The sequence below is a fragment of the Anticarsia gemmatalis genome, chromosome Z (genome assembly GCF_050436995.1).
Source record: "Anticarsia gemmatalis isolate Benzon Research Colony breed Stoneville strain chromosome Z, ilAntGemm2 primary, whole genome shotgun sequence".
In the NCBI taxonomy this organism is placed as follows: domain Eukaryota; kingdom Metazoa; phylum Arthropoda; class Insecta; order Lepidoptera; family Erebidae; genus Anticarsia; species Anticarsia gemmatalis.
The window spans coordinates 15,921,223-15,944,864 of NC_134776.1; the positions used below are offsets into that span (position 1 = coordinate 15,921,223).

The window sequence follows — 23,642 nt, forward strand, 5'->3', positions numbered from 1 at the left end:
AGATTATAGAATCCGACCAACGTTGTAATAGATTTTGAACCTTTTACTCGACATTATTGCATTATTGACACCAACTCGTAAAGCTCACCGACAGGTAGTCTTGCTTGAAGTTCAACTTTTCATGGTACGTTTACACGCTTGCCAAGCCTTGGCAAGGATTGACAATCGCAAGCATGTAAAAAGGGCGTTTGGCTTGGCTTGCGTGGGCTTGTGCCTGCTTGCATCCGATCCAGTCGAGTGTCGGTTTTTTTACGCAGATCAAAGGGCGTTTGCGGCAAGCGCTTGCGATGCATTTACATGTTGGTCCGCGTTTAGTAGCCATTGTGATCTCGCGGCGAGTACACGCTTGCTTGATTTTACAAAAAATAAATAAAAAATGAGTTGCTGGTCGAATGAGGAGAGTCTTTCGTTTCTAGAACATTACCAAATGGAACCACGCATCTGGAATCCGAAAAATGCAAATCATAAAGATAAGAAGAAACAAGCAGATGCATGGATTCGTCTTGATGAACTTATTGGAAGGCCAGTAAAGCAAATAAAAAAAATAAACAAAAAAACATTTCACTTTGCTTACATTTCAAATAAAAGTACGTTAAACCAAATACAATAGCCGTCACAAGTTCGGTGTCCGCTATGCTTGGATGTATATTGCAGACTGACATATTCACAAGCGTATAAACGCCTTTCAAACGCCAAACGAGATTTGTGGAGGCTTGGGACTGTTTGCAGTTTGCCAAGACTTGGCAAGCATGTAAACGTACCATCAAAGCTTTTTAACGGGCTTGAAATCTTTCTTTTCTGTCAGAAAAACACTGTCCTATATGTATATAAGAATGCATGGTACCTATTTTTTATTGTATGGAGATGATATAGGAACCAACTCAGGAACTCCTGATCTACGGGTACTTCATACTTATGTGTTCATGGGTAGGAAACGGGTTATAGGCCTAGTCTCGCCATTTGATACCGACGGGAATAGCGTCCGAAAGTAGCTCTATGTTGGTACTATAAAGCTGAGACCTTCATAGGAAAAATATCTTTAAGAAGACTTTTAAGAAGACAGCTCGAGGTTACTGTATTGGCTAATTCTATTAACTGATGGAGCATACCAACAGATGTTGAATGGTGTTTTAACGAAAAAAATTGAAATAATAAAATTCAGTAAATCTCTACTATTTAACTCTTAGATCGATTAATCGATTTGGGTGATAATCGATTAACTTTATTTACCTCAATGGCAATTTATTGCACCAACTTCTATTATCTGTGGCAGGTATCCATCCATTGATAATTTGCGGGACCCCGAAAATAATTTGCACATTGGGTACCCCACAACCTACCTCAAACATACAGTACAATTTGTTTTCATGTGATCATTTATTTTGGAAACATTATAATTTTGTAGTAAAATGTGGAGACCGTCGTTCACAATACTACGAAAAGTTATCTTGCCCTCGCTCAAAGAGAATGTGAACTTGCCTAAATATTTCTTCTCTACGAAAAGCCGGCTTCCAAAATCAACCTCGAAGCTAACTCTGGTCAGTGCTAGTATTGGTGTTCTGGTCGGAGCAGGCTATGGAGGTTACACTCACTACAAAGTAAACCTTAAGAAGCACACCGGCGTAAACGAGGAGGAGGAATATGCCTTTTTAAAGTCGGCTCCTGAATACCAGGCTCACTACAGGGTAAGAATAAATTATAATAATAACAATGTTATAACATTACATTTTAGGTATCCATTTGATTGTAGCAAACATGTTCTAAATGCTTGTTTTAAAAGCATTGTGAATATTTTTTAGTTCATTTTCCTCATGTTACTATTATTCAACAGCCTAATCTCATTTTAAATTAGTGTGGTGTCAAAAATTTTGGGGCTACATCCTAGTGCTTCAATTAGGTTCTCTAAGTTTCCACTAAAGATACAACCAGCACTGCATTTAACCTATAAGTTCCTTATATTTCTAGGTAATTATGTAATTGATACAGTGTTGAACATGATATTTGCCTTAGTTGTTTTGTTGTCATGACAGTTACAAATACCCATAAAAAAAATTAAGTGTCTTTTATTACCATAAAGGAGGTACCTTATCCTGTTTAAGAATTAAACTAAATTGTTTGCATGACTAGTCATGTGAGAAATTCAAAACTAGCCTATAATAATGGTAACCACACATAATGGTGATAAGTACATATTGTCCGAGATTGTTATAAATTGAATGTTTATCTTTTTTCTTATATTCTTATTTTGGGCTCTGAAAGAATCCCAGTCAGTAATTATCTCTTGCTATTTGTTTAAAATTAATTTATTCATTGTTATTTTTCAAAATATTGCCTAAGTTCAGGGTTATCATTTTTATCACAGAGTTGTGTTAGGTACCAATTATATAATTTTTGATTTCTTGAGTTTCTCAGCATATAATCATGCTTCTGGTTAAAACAGGTTATTATAATTAAAATGGAAATGTAAATTACAAAAGTTGAGTGCAAAACTTTTTTTTAATGTACATGATCTGAAGTGGCCAGTACATAAATATTGAATCCTAGGTAACACAAAGACTTTGGGATTTCAAAGATATATTTTTTAAATTGTCTTTAAGTATACAGCATGTGTATACAAATAATATATTTCACTTCAAGTACTTCCCACTGTAGTAATAAAACATTATCTACTTATATACTACATAATATAATATCTTCTATGTTGCTATAATTGAATAACTCATAGAGGAATTACAATGAGTCACACCAATGATTTTTGTTATGAGCATATTTAAAAACTAGGTACTTCAAGGATAAGAAATCTGTTTTTATTTTTTTCCTATCTTCAAAAATGACCGAGATATTAAACGTCAAAGTATGGCCTTCGCGCCAAACTCCGGCGAAGCGGCCGCACGGACGTATGACGTCATCTCACGACACTGCTATTTCGTCAGTACTTGCCAATACCTACATAGGCTCGTTGCGCTCTCGCGGTTTCACTTTAAATAATTTGTTTTGCTTATAGTGGACAAACAAAATATAATAATAATAATAAATTTAACCCATTTTTATGTCCCACTGCTGGGCAAGGGTCTCCTCCCGTAATGAGGGAGGGGCTAGGCCTTGAGTCCACCACGCTGGCCAAGTGCGTGTTGGGGACTTTGCATGCCCTCAATAAATGTTTTAAACAAATTTTTAGGCATGCAAGGTTTCCTCACGATGTTTTTCCTTCACCGTTGGAGCATGTGATAATTATTTCTAATACACACATAACTTCGAAAAGTCATTGGTGTGTTGCCTCGGGTTCGAACCTGCGACCACTTGCGTGGGAGGTGTCAACTTATACCACTCGGGGACAAACAAAATGGTTAGAAAATATTGTATTGTTCCTATGTGTACTAACTCCAGTGAAAAAACACCCCAAAAATTGTTTTTTTCTGTACCATGTAAACTGTTTTATATTTTTGCAAAAGACACCTAATCTAAAACTAAAAGCCCGGTTCAGATACTGTCAAGCGCAAATGTTAAATAGAAGTTTATTGCCTTTTGAACACTTCCTCAAGATCAAGATGCCATATAAATATATAATATCAAAATTAAAATGTTAGTTTAATTAAAAGTTCGCATTACACACCCAATCATATAAGACTACCTACAGAGTAGATTCATGCGTTCATATGATAGCCATCAACCTGACTAAAGTCAGAGGCAGGGATGACAATTTTTTTTTATAATGTTATTTTAAAACTATGTTTTCCAAATTTACACTTGGTAGGTACGTAACACTCATTATTTGTAATGCCAGTTGTAACAAACTTTCAATTTTATTGTTAACTACACACAAAAATATTATTAGTAGTAGGTACCTATACTAGTTCAACTTTCTTATATAGTGATACGAGGATATCTTAGTGGAGGCTTATTTTACAAAAAACGCGATGATTAAATTTATAACACATACACATACACAGACTCTTTAAATATTAAATGCAAATCACTTTTCAAATCAAAACTCCGCATCACCCGCAGTCGAACAAGCGTGTCTGTCGCGACGTGACGTCAGCGCATAGCGCGCGAAGCAACGCAATTTTAAAAAAAACAGTGAAACTTTATAACGCTGTAACTTCGGTAATTTTGACCCGATTTTGATAAAACAAAAACTATTATTATCAGCATAAGTACACAAATTAAATGCAGTATGTTTAATAGTCATTTTTTGATGTGCTGGTGTGACTCATTGCCTATTTTATTGATGTGATTATAAACATAACAATCTATCAATTTTTATTACGTTTGTGTAGGAAATGGTTATCTTTTTTTTCAAGTTTTGGGCCCTAAGCACAATTTTCATGATAATATTTAGTTTGTTACAATAATAATTGGTTTAGTTACAAATCTGGACCAACTGAGCCTTAAGTACATAGCTAAATGGACTTGCTATCTAGCAATAATTTTGATACATTATGTGCCCCTGAAGAGGTTAATATTGCATCAACTCATATCCTACTAAGCCTATAAAAAGGAAGTAAGTTTAATAAAATAGCAGTTGTGGCTCCTATTGCATTATGAAGATTTTAATAGTCCATCAAGGGCCTGTGTCATCCAGGGAGACAATCTGATTCAATAATGATTAGCCATCAGATAAATCCTAAAGCTTTTCATGATGTATTGTTCTGCATGAAAACCATACAATCTGCTATGCGAAAGACAGGCTGTGCGATCTAGCCTTGTTGTTGCTTACATATATTATATTAACTTCTTTCCTGATAGATTAAAATTGACTATCAACCAAACAAACTAGAGTTCTTTAACAATTAATCTATTTTTGCCCTACACAGATGCTTTGAATATGGTAAATTTTGATTACCAAAATAATTGTTGACATAGGAATAGGTTATAAAATTTTGTAATTTTTTGCTACAAGTGATGTCCAATCAGGCTTTTCTTTTTCTTATCAAATATTTAGTGGCTGGGCGTGCTGGCGATAAAAATAATGGTTGTAAAAGGTATTTAAACAGTAGGAGAATCAAGGACTTTTCGTAATTCCCAGGTTAATAGTAAGTGTTGTGAACGGACACTTGACCCGATTGACTACTCATTGTGACAATTGACACGGTAAACAGATGAGAACTCTATGATGCGTATCAGTGAGGTACATGCATCTGCTGTGCTGCTATTTTATACTTAACTAAGTAGCCAATGCTCGCGACATATTATTATAAAAAGTGTGTAATCCAGGTTATAAAAAAATCTGGTGCTTAATTTTGGTAGATACCATACCATTCCTTAGTTTTCCTATCAATGAAAAGCTATCAAATACAAAAATGCATATCGCATATTTTGTAATAAGAATAAGATTTGTAGTAATATGTGCATAGTTTTATCAATTTCTTTTTTATATTTTAGGTAACAAATGATGGAGACGCAAGTGACCTTCAGCTCACGTTGTTCCAATATCGCACCTGTCCGTTTTGCTGCAAGGTCAGGGCGTATTTGGACGCAAGAGGCATCAGCTATGAGATCGTTGAGGTAGACGCCGTGCTGCGTCAGGCAATCAAGTGGTCAGGGTACAAGAAGGTACCCATTCTACTGGCGAAAGTTGATGGGGGATACCAGGTAAAATCTATAAACATATCTAATACATAAACTGTTCATTTAAGTTTGTTGTCGAGATTATGACTGCGCTATTGTGCAACTAGAAAACATCGACAAACAAAGTATTGATGCGAAACAAAACAATAAACAGAAGTCCACAGAGAATGTAAAACTGCGGCTGCATTGTATTGTGTTACAGACAAGGAAAAAGATGCATCGATTGCATTGATGTCTCAGCCTGAGTCTTAATAAATGAATTAAACAAACAGAAGTATTATAACCATTTAGTGTAGAAAAGTGTTCTTTTTGTGTGTAGGTAGTGGAAGAATGTAATAACCAACAGTATCATGGGAAACAATATTGCGAGTTTGAAAATCCTACCTTGCAATAACAGCATCAAACATCATCATAACAAATTCCATATCCAACCGACATACCGAAGCATAACACATGTCCATTGTTTCTTTCAGCAACTACTGGACAGCACAGCAATAATTTCCGTGCTTGAAACGTACATGCGTGATAAGGCGTCGTTGAGGGACATTATCAAGTTCTATCCTGTGACCAAATATATCAATGACACGGGCAAAGATGCTACTGACATCACAAATAAATACTTCATCATGCATAATGCTCCTGTACCTGATGAGAAGGAAAGGGCTGCTGAAATGTAAGTTTTATTATAAACCTTGATATTTTACAATTGCTGTTTGATTCAAGATCCATATTAGGTATTAGATCAGGGTTTTAGGAATTTGTTAGTGAAACAAATTCAAACTGGTCTGTTCTCAGAATGAGAGGAAACTTTTGCGTCGCAAAGAACGATTATTTTTCGACAACTTCTTTATCAATGAAATTGGTTTAAATATCAACATAACTTAGAAGCCGTAGGAATTTTCTAGAGTATTTGAACGGTACCTGCTTGGACGGTGGCTTTTTGCGATCTTGTCAATACGAAATTATCTGCTGTTGTTAAATTGCTTTCAGCATATAATAATCCGCATATATTATTTCAGTGAAGAGCGTGAATGGCGTCAATGGGCGGACCGAGTTCTGGTGAACACGTTGTCACCGAACGTGTACAGGACGGCGGCCGAAGCACTAGAGACCTTCCAATGGTTCGAGCAAGCTGGCGGGTGGCGGCAGTTCTTCCCGGCGTGGGAGTGCGCCCTCATGGTGTATGTTGGTGCTGCTGCCATGTGGATGATCTCTAAAAGACTGAAGACCAGGTAACTTTTACAATTTTATGAAATGTATGTAACTAAGTTTGGTGCACGAAATAATTAAAAATGACGGCCAACTTTATGATGAATATGCTTGCAGTCTTAATGTTATGATCTCCTAAGGGAAGTCTTCATATAGAACATGACATTAGATTATTTTCTAGAATCTTTGCGAATAGTAGATTGTTAAACATAATATCTGATTTATCATACTAAGTGAAACTTATTTGTTCTTTCTCAGACATAACATCAAAGAGGACGCCCGCGAGTCACTGTACGACGCTGTCAACGAATGGCTGTCAGCGATAAATAAAAAGGGTACACCGTTCCTCGGTGGAGAGAATCCAAACTTGGCAGACATCACTGTGTTCGGAGTACTAAGCAGCATCGAAGGTTGTACGGCCTTCGAGGACCTAAAGCAAAACACACAAGTGGAATCATGGTACAATAACATAAAGAACACGATACACAGGAGGATGGGTAAAGTGATCGAAGTACACGCCTCCGCATAAAAGTTTCCTAAATTGTTAGCTAGTGTTTATCACAATTAATGTTTGCCATACACATCTATACTTTTACAGACTTTACAAATGCTATTTATTAACGTTGATTTATATAGAATGTTTACTATTCATATATGTAATTTAATCATGATAGCAATAACACAGCAATATTAGCGAGCGAACTGCCACTGTTACTTATAGCGAAATGTTTGCCTTAATTAGTACAAGTACTTAATGTTATAGATGTTTGAATGCTCTGATGCGAGAAATAAAGATTTGTCATAGATTTACGTAGTTATAATCAACGGACATAATTTACGAATCTTTCAATAGAATACCTGCTTGATATTTGAACTTTTTCATATTACGATACCACTCTAAATCACCGTTTTTACTCGATAAGAATATGATTATAAATTCTAGTAAAATTATAGGCAAATCAGAAACTTATATATGATAATAAATTCTCTAAATTAGAAATAGGAGCATTCAATATCAATCATTATTTATTTTAACTCCATTGGATACGTGGCGTTAGTACGCTCAGCTTGAAGGTTCTATACATGTTACTAACTAATAAGGGCGGTTTCACTACCCGAATGAATACTCATATTGTACAGATGGCTCCACTGGTAAAAGCGATTTTTAAACCCTTTTTCTTGACATATTAGTCACCATCATTATATGGTATAAAGGCGGTTTTTAAACCTCTTCTTTGGCCTGTAATTTTTGAGTCGTGTTGCAGAAACACTAGGTATAATTATAAAATATCTGCGAAAAAACGCACAGTGCGAAACCATTCAAATGCACGCTTTTGTACCGAGTTTTCGATACTGAAATCGTACGCAAATCGCGCTTATTAACATATCCGTTGGTCCATGTTACGCCAATACCATAGTTTATGCTCATTGCAAACTAAGACTTGTATTATCCTGGTATTCATGAGTAGTGAAACTGTCCTATCTGTCATCTGAGGTGGTCTACTTAATATAGTATTTTGCATACACAATGAAATTATTATTGACATTACATAATATATTATTAATATACACTTGTTATTTGAACTTGTGCCTTTATACAATAGTGTACTCATGGGCTTGTGCAACAAGAATAAGAAATACTCTCAATTGCAATAACCTATCGTCAGTTACGGACAGACTTGTAATACATAAATTTTTAGGGTGAGATTATTTGTGCAACTTAACTGTAGTATGCTAGTCTTTGACAGTACGTTATTGAGAAATGATGTAGATGGATGTGAAATTACTAGTAGTACTTAGTTATTTATTGGCAATATTTTACTTAGATCGTTTAAATACCTACTTAGATGTCTTATGAGATTTCTAGGTTACTACAGAGAGAGATTACTATTGCGTAAATGCCTATAGATAGATGGCTATAAAACTACGCATCTAAAGTAGATTTAGGATGAATTGTCTATCTATACATGAATTCCCGTTGAAATTATAGTTCTCACCTTATTCAGGCAACAAAGTGCACTTAACATATACATATTATATCCTCGCATATATGAATTATAATACAGGATGTATTTTTTTAACAATGTCCCAGAATTATTGATATAGTTGGTCAATTTTTGTTCAAAAGCAATCATAGATTGGACTTATTCTATAGTATGCTTAATGCTTACAGAAAGCGAAACTGAAAATTGATCGCTAAGGCTTGTTAAGCTGATGTAGATCGCGCCCTAGAAATCATAATTGATAATTTAATAAATTGTTCGATCGTGGTTTGATGACCTTTTTGACGCAACAGTGTTAAAGATTAAAAGAACATTTAGTGGCTGTTTGCGCTCTTTTTAGCCACGAATACAGTAGGAAACAAAATAATGTCAAACGACTGGGTGATTTCGCTTAACATATCATACATCGCTCCAATGACAATATGTTCGTAGTGACGAACGAAGTATTGTATGTCTAGCAAAGTCCGGCAACGTCGCACTATATCCGTCGTCGCGGGCGACACATGTCGTGGTACATTTGTCCCTCGAGTGTATTCGTAGTTGTAACGTGCACGCTTTGCTCATAAAGCGTGTACGCGTGTACGCATTTAACGAACACGTGCTCCAATTCCATTGCGCTTTCAATGAAGTCTCAAGTATTTCTATAAAATTACTTTAAATTACCCTAAAACGTACATTAGTAAATACATATTTTAATAAAATGACGTAGTAAATTGGTACGTAATAGATATTTAAAGTTATTATATTTATTTAGGCCACCTCGCTGATGTATGGCAACGAACTGTAGTTTTGTTTCAAATAACCTAGACAATGAATGTAGAGCAATATGTTAATGTGATTTATTATTTAGTTATATTGTTATTAAAATACTTGACTATTTATTTGCGTATTATTTCATATACCACCTGCTTATAAGATGGCTCAGAATAGTGATTTCTTTTATGGCATTATCAGTTAAAATAATGAAAAAAACATTGTTCATATGTTTATTATTTATTTTCGAAAGGAAAACAATAACAATTATTATAGGCACATTTTAAAAATGCTCTTTGTACAATACCTTTCAATTAAAGTCTTCCTTTCAAAGTATGTATAACACAATCCTTTACCAATTATATTACAAGTAACAAATACAGTTATATTTGAGATACACTTATTCACTGCTGGATATAAGTTTCATTTTCATCTTTACGCGATCTTCATTTATTCATAAACAGTGAGAGTTACAACTTTACAACAAATATTGGGAACATAACAAAAAATGTGTATGGAATAATAGGAAGCTTTGAATTTATGCCTTGATATTATGCGCAGTAATAAGGAGAAGACAATACCTAATTTTATATGGTTAACGTAATGCTCTAGGAAAATATAGCTTTGACAAATAATTAAGCCAGGGAAGTTTGTAAGGGGAAAAAAGCGTGATTTTATGTAGGTATGTAAGTCGCAACCCGTGTGCATGCTAAAAGGGATTGTGTTAGCGTGGGTTAAAATGCGTTACTCTTCCAGAAATAATTACATAGCGTGATCATGACTGGAAATGAGTACGGGAAGTCAAAATGATAAAAAGTCCTCTTATGTTTAAGTTGATACCTCCCAATCAAATGGTCGCAGGTTTGAATCCGAGGCAACACACCAATCACTTTTCGAAGTTGTGTGTATTAGAAATAATTATCACATGCTCTAACGGTGAAGGAAAACATCGTGAGGACTCCTTGCATGCCTAAAATTTGTTTAATACATTTATTGAGGGCATGCAAAGTCCCCAACCCGCACTTGGCCAGCGTGGTGGACTCAAGGCCTAACCCCTCGCTCATAACAGGAGGAGACCCTTGCCCAGCAGTGGGACATTAATGGGTTAAATTTATTTATTATTTTATTATGTTTGCGTGGTGTAACTCTCAGTGTCAATATATTAGGTTGTAGTACTAGCAAGCTATTTGCGTGTACCCAAGTGAAAAGCCTCTGTTGGCGACGTCGGGTGGTGATGCTGCCGTCGCTCCTTCGTTTGCGTTCGTTACCACGTATAACACGAACGGTTTGGCTCCACCTGAAAATAATTAGTTATTGTATATTTTTTAATGGACTTATGAACTTTTTCCGTATGACCTGGTAATGACCTGCCTCATTACCTTAGGTCGGAAATATGGTCGAAAAGTCTATTTTCGAACTAATACATACAATCTTTAGTATGAAATGTCAATTTTTTTTCTAGAACCAAGTAGGTACCTAGTACTTAAAATAAACTCGATATTTTCTGTAAAGCCACAAGTTATTTCTAACGATTTGCGGACAGTTTACACTACCTCGTTGCAGGAAGTCAGACTTCAGATTCGGAGATTTGTTATTTTACCCATGGTTTGCTTCTTGACATCTGATTAAACACATTTAAAAATGGGTACTTAATTCAAATACTTACTTGAAACAGGAACAAAACCAATACCGCAGAAGCGGTCAGTGCCGGCCGCGACGCCAGTACCCACGACCGTTGGGTTGGGGATCACTACGAAGTCGGTCTGACATAGGACTCCGTTCACAGCACCCAGGGCTGTACCAAGCACTGTGTTGTCAGCTCCTTCCACGTCGCCTGTTACCGTGAATGAATTCACGTCTGCAGTCTGTTGGGAATGCATTGATGTTATAGTGTAATTTTTCATGGAACGAATCTAGTTATTATTCATTGAAAATAAATCTTTTATGTCGTACGATTAACTTCACTGTGGGTTCCAATGTGGTTGCTTAGCAGTCGAAAAGTTACGAATAATAAGGCTTAGAGCATGGATCGTTACAAAGCTAAACAAAAAAAGTTACTCTGTATGGAAGTAGTACTGTAAATTTTTATGTACCATAAAACAGATTTGCTTTGCACCAAAATCCACGTTAGGGTGTAAAGACACCTCGCCAGTACCATAGCATAGGTGTTGGCAATTAAAGTTCATGATCAAAGCAAGTATTCGTGAATTCCACAAAATTTCGTATTATGGTCTTCAAGAATTGCTTTGACGCAGACACAAGGTTTGTCTCAAATAGAGAAACATAATTAGTCGTTCAAATTACCTGAGCATACTGTATAGCGCAGTAGCCAGCCTCCATTCTGATACATATTCCGTAGTTCAAGTTAGCGATCTGCCTGGTCCCCGTGACGAGGGAGGCGCTAAGCGCTGTGTTAGCCGCTGTCCCGTAGTTGAAGCTGTTGATTGTACCCGTTATACCCGTGTAGTATTGTAGACAACCGTTTGGAGCTGAAAAATATAGCTAGCATTAGTGTCTTCAGTGCTTAGTACCGTTTATATGATGCAGAGTTAGTTTTTACGTGAAAGTTTTAGTGTTCTGATAATATTTGGTTGACCAATTTTCAAGTTTTCTCAAGTAGTTTAATTGTTGTTTATGTTCATGTCAGTGTTGTATTCGATTAGAGATCAAAGTTCAATATCACCGGCGGCTTTCTAATTACACGAAGAAGGTACACCAATTCACACAGTCCTCTTAGGAAACAACGAGAAGAAAAACAATATCTAAGTACCTAAATAAAATTACGTATAAAATAACTTACCTAAACCAGGGCAGCCACAAGCAAGTTGAATCAGCTTAATATTCCATCGTCTAGAGAACGTGGTTGACAAGGTAGCAGTCACCACTATAGTGATCGCCGTGTTCCCGTTGAAGTCAACGTAAAGGGTTTGTCCAGTGAGGTCTCCGCAGAGCAGGGGCACCACGGTGTTCCCGCCAGTGATAGCGATGGAGTCAGTGAGACAGTTGCCGTCGCCGTCAGGTTGTGCCAACACCAAGTCCAGGAAGTCGATGCGAAGCTGTATTTAGAAGAGATTTAGAATTGATGAAATTAAGGATCCCGTGTCGCAGTTATCAGTGAAGCATATTATTCCACTTTAGGAGTAATTTTCTTGCAGATATCTGGGAAGGTGTAATCGAACTTTCTATGGAGTCACTAGCTTACTTTGGTTAAAGGAATTTTACGCTGACTTTTATTGATGGATTTCAGATTTCAGTATTGTACCTGGATAGCATTTCTTTTCAATTAATGGATGGTCCATCAATTAAAAAGAAATGTTTTCTGACGCAATCGTGAACATAAAATAAGTTTTAAAATCCTATAAGGTTTATTAAGGAACCCTGTGAGTTGCGTGCTTTAATCATATACTGTTATAAATCAATGTTGGTACAATGGGGTTTTTCGAACTATTTCTAGCTATTTTTGAGTGTGTTAGCAGTCTTACCTGACAGATAGTGTTACTGCACCGGTTAACGATGATGGAACATGACTGGCCGCCGGCGTAAGCTGCCGGGTACCCGGGACTTGTGAAGTATGTGTTGTTCACGTTCGTTGTGGCACCGCAAGACCGGGACACTATAGAAGAAAGAGCCATATTTTTAGTATGATGTCTGTGTGGTTAAGATAATAGAAATTGCTATTATCAGATGTATTGTTAACTGTGGTAAATACAGAGATTTTAATAAGAATATCCGATTTAACAGACATATTATGCTACCTAATTATTTTTACTAAAAGACATTACATTACTTTAGAAGATTAGATTGTGCGACTCACACCTCACAATCTTAACTTTTACACAGAGTGGATTGAAAAACGAAAGTTCATATAAAGACTGTATTTATATCGAGATTAAATGCTAACATTTATCTCCATACCACTATAGATAAAATCAAGCCAACGTATATGATATACTTAGTTCGAAACTGACATCTTTATTTGACTTACCAACGCAGCAGCGGCCTCTCCTAGAGGCACAGGTTCCAGTTATAGTCCCGTTAAGATTGTTGCATTCCCTCCGAGCCAGGCACGTGCCACTCATCACGTTGGTCGTCGAACACTCCGTGTTGGCGAACCGCACGATACTCACGAACGGAAACACTGAAATATTGTACCACGATTATGTACGAGTTTAAAAGCTTTTGTAACTTGTAACTGTTCAAAGCAACTTAAGTTGTTGTACAGAAAAATTATAATGAATAATATTTTTTATTTATATACTTAATCCCCATAATATATGTATATTATATTATTATATTCTCCCCCGTTTGGGAGAACACCCTTGCCAAGAAGTATACATGATATTATTTCCTGAACTTATTTATCTTAACAATTTTATGACAAACACGAATGGTTCAGTTCTTCTAGTTGTTTATTGTACGTATTTTTGTTTTTAAAGCCAGCAGATATTTCTTTATAAAGTAGAAGGCAATAGGCACAATAAATATGATTCGCAGTAGCATTTGCAGTGTTTTGATAGTGGTGTGATTTTTGCGATGTGAAATGCGTTATTCATTGTTCAAGTTCAACTTGAACGCATTATTATGAAAAGCTGAAAATATAAATAATGATGTTTGATTGACAAGTAGTAGGGCAAATTATAAATGTGTTGCATGAGCCTTTGATAGGTAGAGTCAGCAAAATATCCGAAATAAATATTTACTAGATTTTGTTGCTGACAAAATTGTTTTTGTACATTATCGAATACATGTAACGGACCCTAAGGACAAGTCAATGATATTTATGACTTTTCTTAAGCTAAAAACCTGTAAAGTTTTATAGAACACCATCGTTTAATAAAGCGCAGCATAGATACAATAAAACAGAACTTACAAATCTTTCCTCTCCTTTCGACTTGAGTATCATTATGATTATGTCCATCCAAAGAATAGAAATCTGTGTCATCGAAATCGTCTTCCAATCCTAAGTCCACGTCAAACTTATTCAAGGTTCCTGCTGCAGCCACCGCTATCACCGTCGAGATTATGAACCACCACTTTCTAGAAACCATTTTGTATCAACCACTATTTAGTCCCAAAATAAAATTGACTGTGTCAAAATTGACCGGTCATCTATCACGTCCTGATCTGAATAAGTGCGGTCACAAAATGCGACAAGACATGTCAATCATGTATAAATAAAGTAGGTAATAACGGTGAACTGTTTGTGCTAAGTGTTAAGGGTGATACCGTTTTCTGTTTAGCACCCGTAAGTCCTAGGTGTAAAATGCCAGGGAAATTGACAGTCCGTGTTAGTGTGCCGCGACCTCATTAATGTAATTTGTTTGGTACCATTATGAATGTGTTATTTTAGAGCAAATGCCTGAAGTAGACCTGAAAAAACGCCAAAGCAGCCCAATGTCTTGGACTGCTATTACCGTGCCAGTTTTGTGTAATCTTATTTGCCTCTATAAAAAGAAAATAGTCCCAACAAAATCATTTAGCCAAGTCGTATTCGAATGGCGTCTAATGACTGACAAAGTCTAAGTCTAGTACTACGTTGAGTGAACGATATTAGGAAATTCTTGAAGCAGACCTGGATAGAATTGGCACAGGATCGGAAAGCGTAGATAAAGAGAGGCATATAATACGCAGTGGACAGATCTGTGCTTTAAATGAATAAATCCTTTCATAATCTACTTTGACTTTCATCTAGCTTGCTAGGCTGATATATATTTTTTTTCAGGTATTACAGCACATTTTGTGCACTTAACGTCACATAATTTGTGTTACGGCCTGTAATCGAACCCGATAAGATTTTAAAAGATAGTAATAAGTTTTATAGTTGGTATGTTTTAAATAGAACACTGATCAAAGTACTATTATTCTAATAAGAATAAAAAATGCATTCTTAAATTTTTCTTCAAATATTCTTTTGAATGACGTACGAAAAAACTAAATTCAACTTAAGGCTTGCACATTGCACAACATTTTAGTTTGTACCTACGCAATGATGTGCAGAAAAATACGCATGCATGCGAAATATTATACCTCAATTAGATTCTACTATTTATGCTTTACAAAAGGAAACACAGCATTAAAATTTTCGTTTGATCACAAACATTAAATAAAAATTTTATAAACCTTTTTTTATAGTTGCTAATTTCCATGTTTCCCTTTTTCCTTTTTTAATAACTTATGATAAAAGAAAACCCCACACAAGACACTGGCCAATTTTAAATTCTACAGTTACTGATTTAATCGAGATGACTTTAAAGGAAAATATAATGAAAGCAAATATTATAGGCCTCTATTATATGGTTCACCGCTTGATCGCGAGATTCATGAACATTTCATAGCAAAGTCGTTAAGAATATGTTAGCGATGATAAAGTTGGCTTTCCATTTGTGAATGAGTTTGTCTCATCACGAATCAGTAGTTTTACATGAATGTAGAATTAAGAACCCATAGTCATTACAATTAACTTCACATAAATAAGTAATCAAATCTTTTATTGCAAGTTAAAAGATTCACAATGCAACAAAGAAGTAATTATGCAACTTATTCAACATCTAAAATTGTTCACGAGTTACATAATTATGTGGTTGAAAGAGTTAATTGTCATTCAGAATGTTATTGTACTGTACAATGTTGCCGACAAACGTGGCTGTGAATGAGACGTAATTCATGCAAGCTCATCGGTATCATAATTGCCATTGAGTTTCCGTTGTACCGCATTCCGTGGCGCGTAGAGATTTGTGTATTGTAACATGCAATGCAACGTTAATGGTCTTTGCAACGGAAAATTACGTAGATTTTTGATACGTATTGTTTATACTTTAGTGGGTGCATAGCGGTGGTAACCAAGCTATATAACGCTCATATTCTTCGATGAGCCGTCCTTAAAGCAACGTGACGTGTAACTTAAGATGAACGATATATTCTCAAATATCCTCTCTAGCACTGCTCTCTGAGTGACAACTAGACATTTTTATCCAACTTTCTTATAACCCTGAAGACAATTGTTACGATATTTTTTTCAATTTTCCACTCCAACCAGTTTTGGAGGCGAGTGGAGAGCCTTGCCCAGTAGAGGGACAGCAATGGGTAAAAAAAACCGAACGGTTTCAGGTGATGCAAAGACGATCGGTTCAAAAGTAAGTCTGTGTGTAAAGAGCCTTATTCACACGCACTTTCGTTTGTCGGCCTCTCGTAGCAACTCGACAACCTACATCGAGCGAGTCACGACACCTGTTGCTATACATACATGTACCTGTAAACTGCACACTGCACGTGCAACAAAGTTAAACGTAATCGTGATTGAAAACATTTGGCAATCGTGAGCTTTATTGTATTGATGGGTCTTAATAACCTCTTTAAAGTACCCACACGTTTTGTTAAAATATTGCAAATAAATTCTCACAGTATTTAGGGTTGCATGGTAACAGAAGGTCGGCGCTACATTTGAAACCACTGTAATCAAGAGACACCGCAGATTTAAAAAGTTTGTTATATTTGAATATTCTTCATACGATGCTTTCGTATGTTATGGGTGATAAATATTTTGTATTTAGTGATTGAATTTAAGCACTTATCTACATAAACTTTCTATTATTCTGCTTAATTTTTATTTAAAGCCTATTAAAAGTCCTTTACAGTTCCAACATTTTTCAAACCATTTCAAATAATGAAGTTAATTTTACCAGATGTTTCTTTAAAACTTAATAAATAAATAATTATTAGCCACTACAATCTTTTTAAATGGTGTTCTTATCAGTCAGTAAAAGATCGGATATGTAAATAGAGCATTGCATGCTGTTTTGTACTTTTGTAGTCGATGAGATGCTCACAGCTAACCTTAGAGCTATATTTTTAACTTTATTGCCTAATATCCATATAAAACGTTAAAATAACACGTAAAATGAAGACTTAAGCCAATGTAGTCATCGAAATTTTTTATTTTTATAAAACGGCTTGAAAACGTGGAGAGTAAATAATGTTGTCATTACCTGTACTTTTGGTATCGAGTCTAAGCTTCTTCAGGTCAAATATGAGCTTAAACACTGTAGGGTAATATTTTCCATCATCGGATTTCGTTATTCGAGCAATTATATTTACATTTTTGATCAGTTCATGTCTGCAGCTGAATAAAATCAAGTTTTAAGACCATTCTTATAAAGTAAGAATATTCCTAATAATACATATTCGTTCTGGTTTCTGCCAAATCCTTGATAGTGTATTTTTTTTATTTATAGCTTATTTGTGTTGTATATTTAAGTATTTTAATGTTCCAATATAATCCTGAAAGCATTGTATCTTCTGTAAGGGAGTAAATAAGGGGAGTCCAATAATAACAAACAACAATGATTGTGACTAAATTTAATTTGTTCTGAAATGTGTCTTGCAGCAACGTAGCTCGCGGATACTATTTGTGAAGGCTGTATACAATATTAATGACATGAAATAAGCTTGTCTAACATTTATATTGTACCGTTGACGTAATCATCTAACTATAAAAACAAGTACATAGATTAAGCAAGGTAATTCAGGGATAATTCCTTATTTGATAAACGTCTACAGTCAAAACTGTGAATCAAAATTCCTGTAAGAAAATCGCAGGAATCATTTCTGACTTTACAATTTTCCTGCTGATGGCCGATTCAGTAATAATATTCACTATATAAATTTCACTGTAACATGGATAAAGGTTAGAAAATTTTAATGTTCGTTTAAGCAACCAGTGACGGACGCGTATGGCTTAAGCATGGTAATAGAATATACATACTGTGCAGTGTACAGTGCAGTATCGAGTACCGGGAGTTTGACATTTAAAATGAACTGCAGAAATAGTTCCTACGAAGCCCGCTAGAGGCGACGATCAGATTTTCATACAAAATTTCTCGATAGCTACCCGGTTGTCGACTAATAGTCGATTTTTGTACAGAATCATGTTAAGAATAGGCTAATGTTTGTATTTTTGTTTTAGAAACTAGTTATGTCAACAGTACAATATATTTAGGTATAAATTGTATATAATATATTGTATGGCACGTAGGCACTTGGGTACATTTGATATTGTATAATAAACAAGAATACAAGAAATCGTTGCAGTATTTCGTCAACCCTAGTCATGTGAATCAGTGATACACGTATAATATTTGTCATATTTTTATAATAACAAAGTCAACGGCTATATTATTTGAACGTAATAATTGTGGAGGTTCCTGAAAAATTATGAACATAGATCATAGTCAAAGTCATGTTGACTACATGACTACAGATTAAGTTACGTTTCAAGTGGTTCCACTGCTTTAATGTGTAAGTGTGTAGTGCATTGAACTTTTCTGTGACGTCTTCGTCCGCAAAAGTTTCAAGATACTATTGTTAATAGTAAAATGGACGAATACTACTTCAAGGTTTCATAAATGACAAAAAACGTTCATACCACAGGCTAAATGATTAAGTAGGTACAAGTTAAAATAGTGTTTACGAATCTTTGGCCTTAGTAAAATGCATTTCAGCATCATACATCAGACATTGGGATCTTAACATAGCTTTTAATACATTTATACCAAGGCTTGACAAATACTGCAACTTACATAACTTCGGTGAACAAATTAATTAAGACGATATATGTGGCAAAATAACAAAATGTTAGTAAATCACACTTCTGGCAAAAATCTACAAACTATAATATTTAAACACATTAATTCCATATCTATTTCCTCAATATAATATCTCAACTTTTTACACTCAACTATAAAAAAAGGTATATAAAAAGAATTTAAAAACATGTCATTGGTAATAAATTATCTCGTGACTTAGTCAACATACTTAACTATGCACTTAAAAATAACATTACACGTGAAAAAAGATACAAACGAAATCTTATGAACTATTGAAACAATAAGTACGTACAAGGAATAAGCAAGAACAGAACATAGTGAGGTACGATTCTTTTATACAGAAAAACGAGCTTATCACTACAGCGTTCTCATATATCAACTAAAATTACGATTTAATTTAAAATATGGCATCTACCGATATCATTATGGCAATTATTCGGTTCAACAAATCAGCAAACTAAACAAACTTAAGTCTCTATAATATCTGTTATAGCCTTTCATTGAGAACTATTTAACTTGTAATTTTCTTACATAAAAATAATTTTCTACGCTCGTAAAGTTAGTTTCTTAAGGCCCCATTTATTTTTGCAACTTTCAAAGTCTAAACTGATCGTCTCTTCAGTGCAAATATTAATTACGAATTATGATATATTTCGCGAAAAAACTACATTTCAGACTAGTGGAATCCTTGTATGACTCTGACTGTTCACTAATCGAAAGTTCTCAGAGAGAACAATAATATAACACGAGAAGTGGTTTGGTTTCATTTTCACAATGTTCTCATTTTATAATAATACAATATATAAAATTAAATGCAGGAAACAGTGGCAAGATTATAGTGCTACTATATTAAGTACAATGTTTGTATAAATATCATTAATTCATTACATTTCTGGTATAGAATACGACGTACATAAAGTGCTAAGTATCTTATAAAACAAAACTTTATTCTGTTAATAGTATAATGTACGGACAGATACAGATGATTGCAGAAAACTTTTGAGTTATTGCTCCAGTTGTTACTGCGTGTACAGACATTGGTGTGTACGTGTTCAGATACTGATAAATGGTTAATTAATACAATGTTGAGTTCGTGCTCGATATTTCTTTGTAGTGTTTTTACATACATAGTTTCTGCAATTAACCGTATTTGTCTGCTTACAGCAGCAATTGTAACAAGAAAAAATATTTTCCGATACATATAACTCGTTTAACTGGATTCAATTTAGTTTACAAAAGTTAATACATATTTACAAGTATTAGTTACACAGTCTACAAGTAGAACAAAGGCAAGAAGCCATATATATAAATGAAACTATTACGTATCTACTTGAGAAAATGCAAGGCGTTTTTATTGATTACATTCTACAATTTGAAAATATACGTAATAAGGTAAGCATAACTTACAGTAGCACAAAATACTAGTGACTATTCAAGATGGCAATTGCAATATTGCAAATATTAGATGAAGTTATATAAAATGTGAATAACTCGCGACAGTATTCGGTCCCACAGACGGACTCGTGTAAGTTCTGGACGGAGGCAATAAGGCTGATTCATTCAAGATATTCCTCACTAAATTACTAAAGCACTTCGTAAGATATAAGTTAACATTATATTAGGCTCTACGATATTAATTTCTATAATATTTTAAACTGTTATTATAATAGAAAGTACAATAAATATACCAAATATAAAATATGCGCGATGAATCATGTCGGTTCACTTGCCAGGCGATTGTTAAATGGGCAATCTGGTGATGATATAATATGAAAAAAAAAACTTTAATAAATCGAGACTAGAAAGTGTAAAATTTGAACGTTCCAATGATACGACCTAATATTTGATATAATACTTAGCTCTGCATCTAAAATTGCATCGTTTAAATAATATATTTTCGAAAACGGTAAAATTTTGCATAAGTACTTCTCTTGTACATTATTCCAAGATAATTAAATTCTTCACTGGGTTGTGGTGTGGTGTGTGGTGTGTTTCAAAACTTAGGACGTACCATTGAAACATGCTGTACTTTAAGACTAATATATATCTACTTACTGATATTTACGCAATAATAATATTAAAAGATAATATCTTGGATATTCCTTGCTCTCTTATTGATAACTTACCATAAATTAACTAATCATATCTAATGAATACTTAGAGCTTTTAATTCACGAGGTTATAGCGACATTGTTGCTGGTGTAGTGAGCAATTTATTGAAGTATTTATCATGATTCAATATACCATGAGGTTCGCGGAATGTAGTTTTTCAGTTGGGAGCATTTGTCTCGGAGTGAAACAGGTATGAAAGTTAAATTAGTGGAATGAAGTAGGTCAGTGGGTCAAGGTACGGGCTGAAAGCTTGATGAATGCTATACCATGCGGAGACAAGCCAAGATCCGCTCAATTAAATTTGTTATTTATGGCTTACGGTTCCTCTTATACATTGTTCAAACATTACAACAACTAATCCACCTACCGGTTTGCCAAACGACTTGAATGTAGCAACATTGTCGCTAGTCCCGCTCCATTAAAATATTTTATCAATTTTAATTTACATCATATAGTTATCTATAAAATACGGGAGTTTTGGGTTTCTGTTTTAATGACTAATCGAGTCATTTACAATTAAAGGTATATTTTATGTAAAGCGATTTCCTTGGTAATGCTGCCGTAGTTGTACGATTGTGACTTTATTAGCGAAATAATAGTTCATGGTTAACTGATAATAGACTACCACTTTAAAAATACGTATAAGGTATTTGAGATTTTCTTTAAAAGTTCATCGAAACTTTATTGCCTAAAAGTCAATTACACTCATTCAATTAATATTGTTGTCTTCGCTTTTACAAAATATACATGCATCCTTGTTAGCACGTGTGGGGGTGGTGTTGTCCGGCCGCACAGGTTCGGTGCCCGGTCACAGCACGCCGTAGAACGTGTCCATCAGGGTCGCGTCCAGGTCGCACTCCAGAAAAATGCTCTCACTGCATTCCTCCTGAAATATTTTATAGAAAATATTTTATATTTATTACAAGACATGTTTACATAATCTGAAATATGGATAACCCATATTCCTTACAAACGTAGTACTCTAGAGCTACTTCAGTGGTATATCAATAGACAAAGACAATGATACCTGGGTGTTCTGAGGAGTGGGCGGCTGTTCACCGCCCCTCCTCGCGTGTCATTTAGACGTCTTGGGCAGGTGCCGCTTCATATGCAGCGCGAGATGGTCGGAGCGCGCGAACGAGCGCTCGCAGACGGCACACTTGAACGGCTTGGCGCCGGTGTGCTTGCGGTAGTGGCGCGTCAGCTCGTCCGACCTCGCGAACCGCCACTCGCACTCCGGCCACTGGCAGGTATACGGCTTCTCTCCTGTTCAATCACACGTTTTTACTCATACGAAGCAGGAAGTCTTGCTAACAGAGCGGAACTTTCAGGTTTCAAAATGGGTATCCGTGGAAAGTATGTTTTCCAGAATACTCAAATCATTTGTTTGGATTAAGACTATGTTGCCAAGTTGAAGTAGTATTTTTGAAGGAAGGAAACATGAAAGGTGACCCTTATCGACAGTTGAACAACGTAAACAGTAAACACACGTATACGGAAGTACCGTTACACCCAGTTCTGGCTGAAACAGACGCCGGTAAAGTATCAGAAATCACATGCATCATGCAAAATGTTAGAATACTGATATCAGTGTCGTATTATTGAAGCAGCAGGATTGTCTTAATGATGCCATAACCGCATTCGAACCGTTATTGCGTCTGTTTGAAGGAAGGGCCAAGGAAATTTCCCACAAGGCCTAGTTGACTCTCATTGTATTAATTTTGACTTGAACTTTGCTCACGAGTGATTTCAGAACATTATAACAGTTGCGTGGTTAATGTGAAATAGACATTTTTAGAAAGCTGGTTACTAAGCTTGAAGTCCATGTTAAATAAATTGGACAAGTGACAATAAAGTACGGTGAAATTTAAACGATACTCGTAACGCAGTACTTAAGTACAATGTTGTTGTAAGGTATATCTGTTACTTTCGCCGGGCTACTGACCGCTACAAACTGTACGAAATAACTGGGAACATCCCAGCACATGTTCCTCTGAGCGAACGCTTATGTATCTACGTTTAGAGAGGTTCGCAATCGCCACATATTTGTATTAGGTATGAAGTAAAATCGCAGTGGCTTATTGTAAGTATTAGTGAAATATAATACCTGTATGTATTCGCTGGTGCGCCTTCAGATGTGAACTCTTCGTGTACACTTTCGTGCATCCTGTAATAAATTATTTTCAAATATGAGTACGATATTATATTATAGCTATTGTTAAGTGCATAACCATTATTTGATTTAGGTAATGTGCGTATAATTTCCGGTGGATAAAAATTGTTAAGCAAATAGTTAGAAAGTTGTAGATTTGTTTTAGTTACTACGCTTTTAGTGAAACAAACTTGTGCCAAAACTTAAGAGTACCGTACCTGTGTGAGTAAGTCTACTAAT

At 35.2% G+C, this 23,642-nt stretch overlaps 3 protein-coding genes across 4 annotated transcripts in view; 1 reads left to right on the forward strand and 2 right to left on the reverse strand.

Moving 5' to 3' along the window:
* Window positions 1-1,263: 1,263 nt before the first annotated feature.
* On the forward strand, window positions 1,264-9,662 carry Su(P) (prostaglandin E synthase Su(P)). The gene is made up of 5 exons (XM_076134763.1): window positions 1,264-1,685; window positions 5,386-5,595; window positions 6,045-6,244; window positions 6,591-6,803; window positions 7,039-9,662. The coding sequence occupies exons 1-5, from the start codon at window positions 1,410-1,412 to the stop codon at window positions 7,307-7,309; spliced, it is 1,170 nt and encodes a 389-aa protein (XP_075990878.1). The 5' UTR covers window positions 1,264-1,409; the 3' UTR covers window positions 7,310-9,662.
* A 722-nt stretch (window positions 9,663-10,384) lies between these two features.
* LOC142986477 (uncharacterized) lies at window positions 10,385-14,663 on the reverse strand. Its single transcript, XM_076134993.1, has 7 exons — window positions 14,407-14,663; window positions 13,522-13,674; window positions 13,019-13,149; window positions 12,337-12,592; window positions 11,841-12,025; window positions 11,203-11,401; window positions 10,385-10,833 (listed from the first exon to the last, which is right to left on the reverse strand). The coding sequence occupies exons 1-7, from the start codon at window positions 14,582-14,584 to the stop codon at window positions 10,712-10,714; spliced, it is 1,224 nt and encodes a 407-aa protein (XP_075991108.1). The 5' UTR covers window positions 14,585-14,663; the 3' UTR covers window positions 10,385-10,711.
* A 3,213-nt stretch (window positions 14,664-17,876) lies between these two features.
* The window catches only part of LOC142986437 (uncharacterized), a 72,713-nt gene continuing 66,947 nt past the window's right edge, over window positions 17,877-23,642 (reverse strand). For both annotated transcript variants that reach the window (XM_076134943.1, XM_076134944.1), the window contains exons 6-8: window positions 23,358-23,417; window positions 22,278-22,516; window positions 17,877-22,136 (exon numbers count right to left, since the gene is read on the reverse strand). In XM_076134943.1, the coding sequence (XP_075991058.1) occupies window positions 22,326-22,516; window positions 23,358-23,417 (251 nt within the window). In that variant the 3' untranslated portion in view covers window positions 17,877-22,136; window positions 22,278-22,325. The remainder of the gene's footprint in view (window positions 22,137-22,277; window positions 22,517-23,357; window positions 23,418-23,642) is intronic.

Excerpts from the sequence above, each read along its gene's own strand:
- LOC142986477 (XM_076134993.1), bottom strand. The coding sequence starts at position 14,584 with ATGGTTTCTAGAAAGTGGTGGTTCATAATCTCGACGGTGATAGCGGTG. Across the intron at positions 13,150-13,521 it reads GAGAGGCCGCTGCTGCGTTG|TGTCCCGGTCTTGCGGTGCC; the intron begins GTAAGTCAAATA and ends TTTCTTCTATAG. Across the intron at positions 10,834-11,202 it reads TGGTTTTGTTCCTGTTTCAA|GTGGAGCCAAACCGTTCGTG; the intron begins GTAAGTATTTGA and ends AATTATTTTCAG.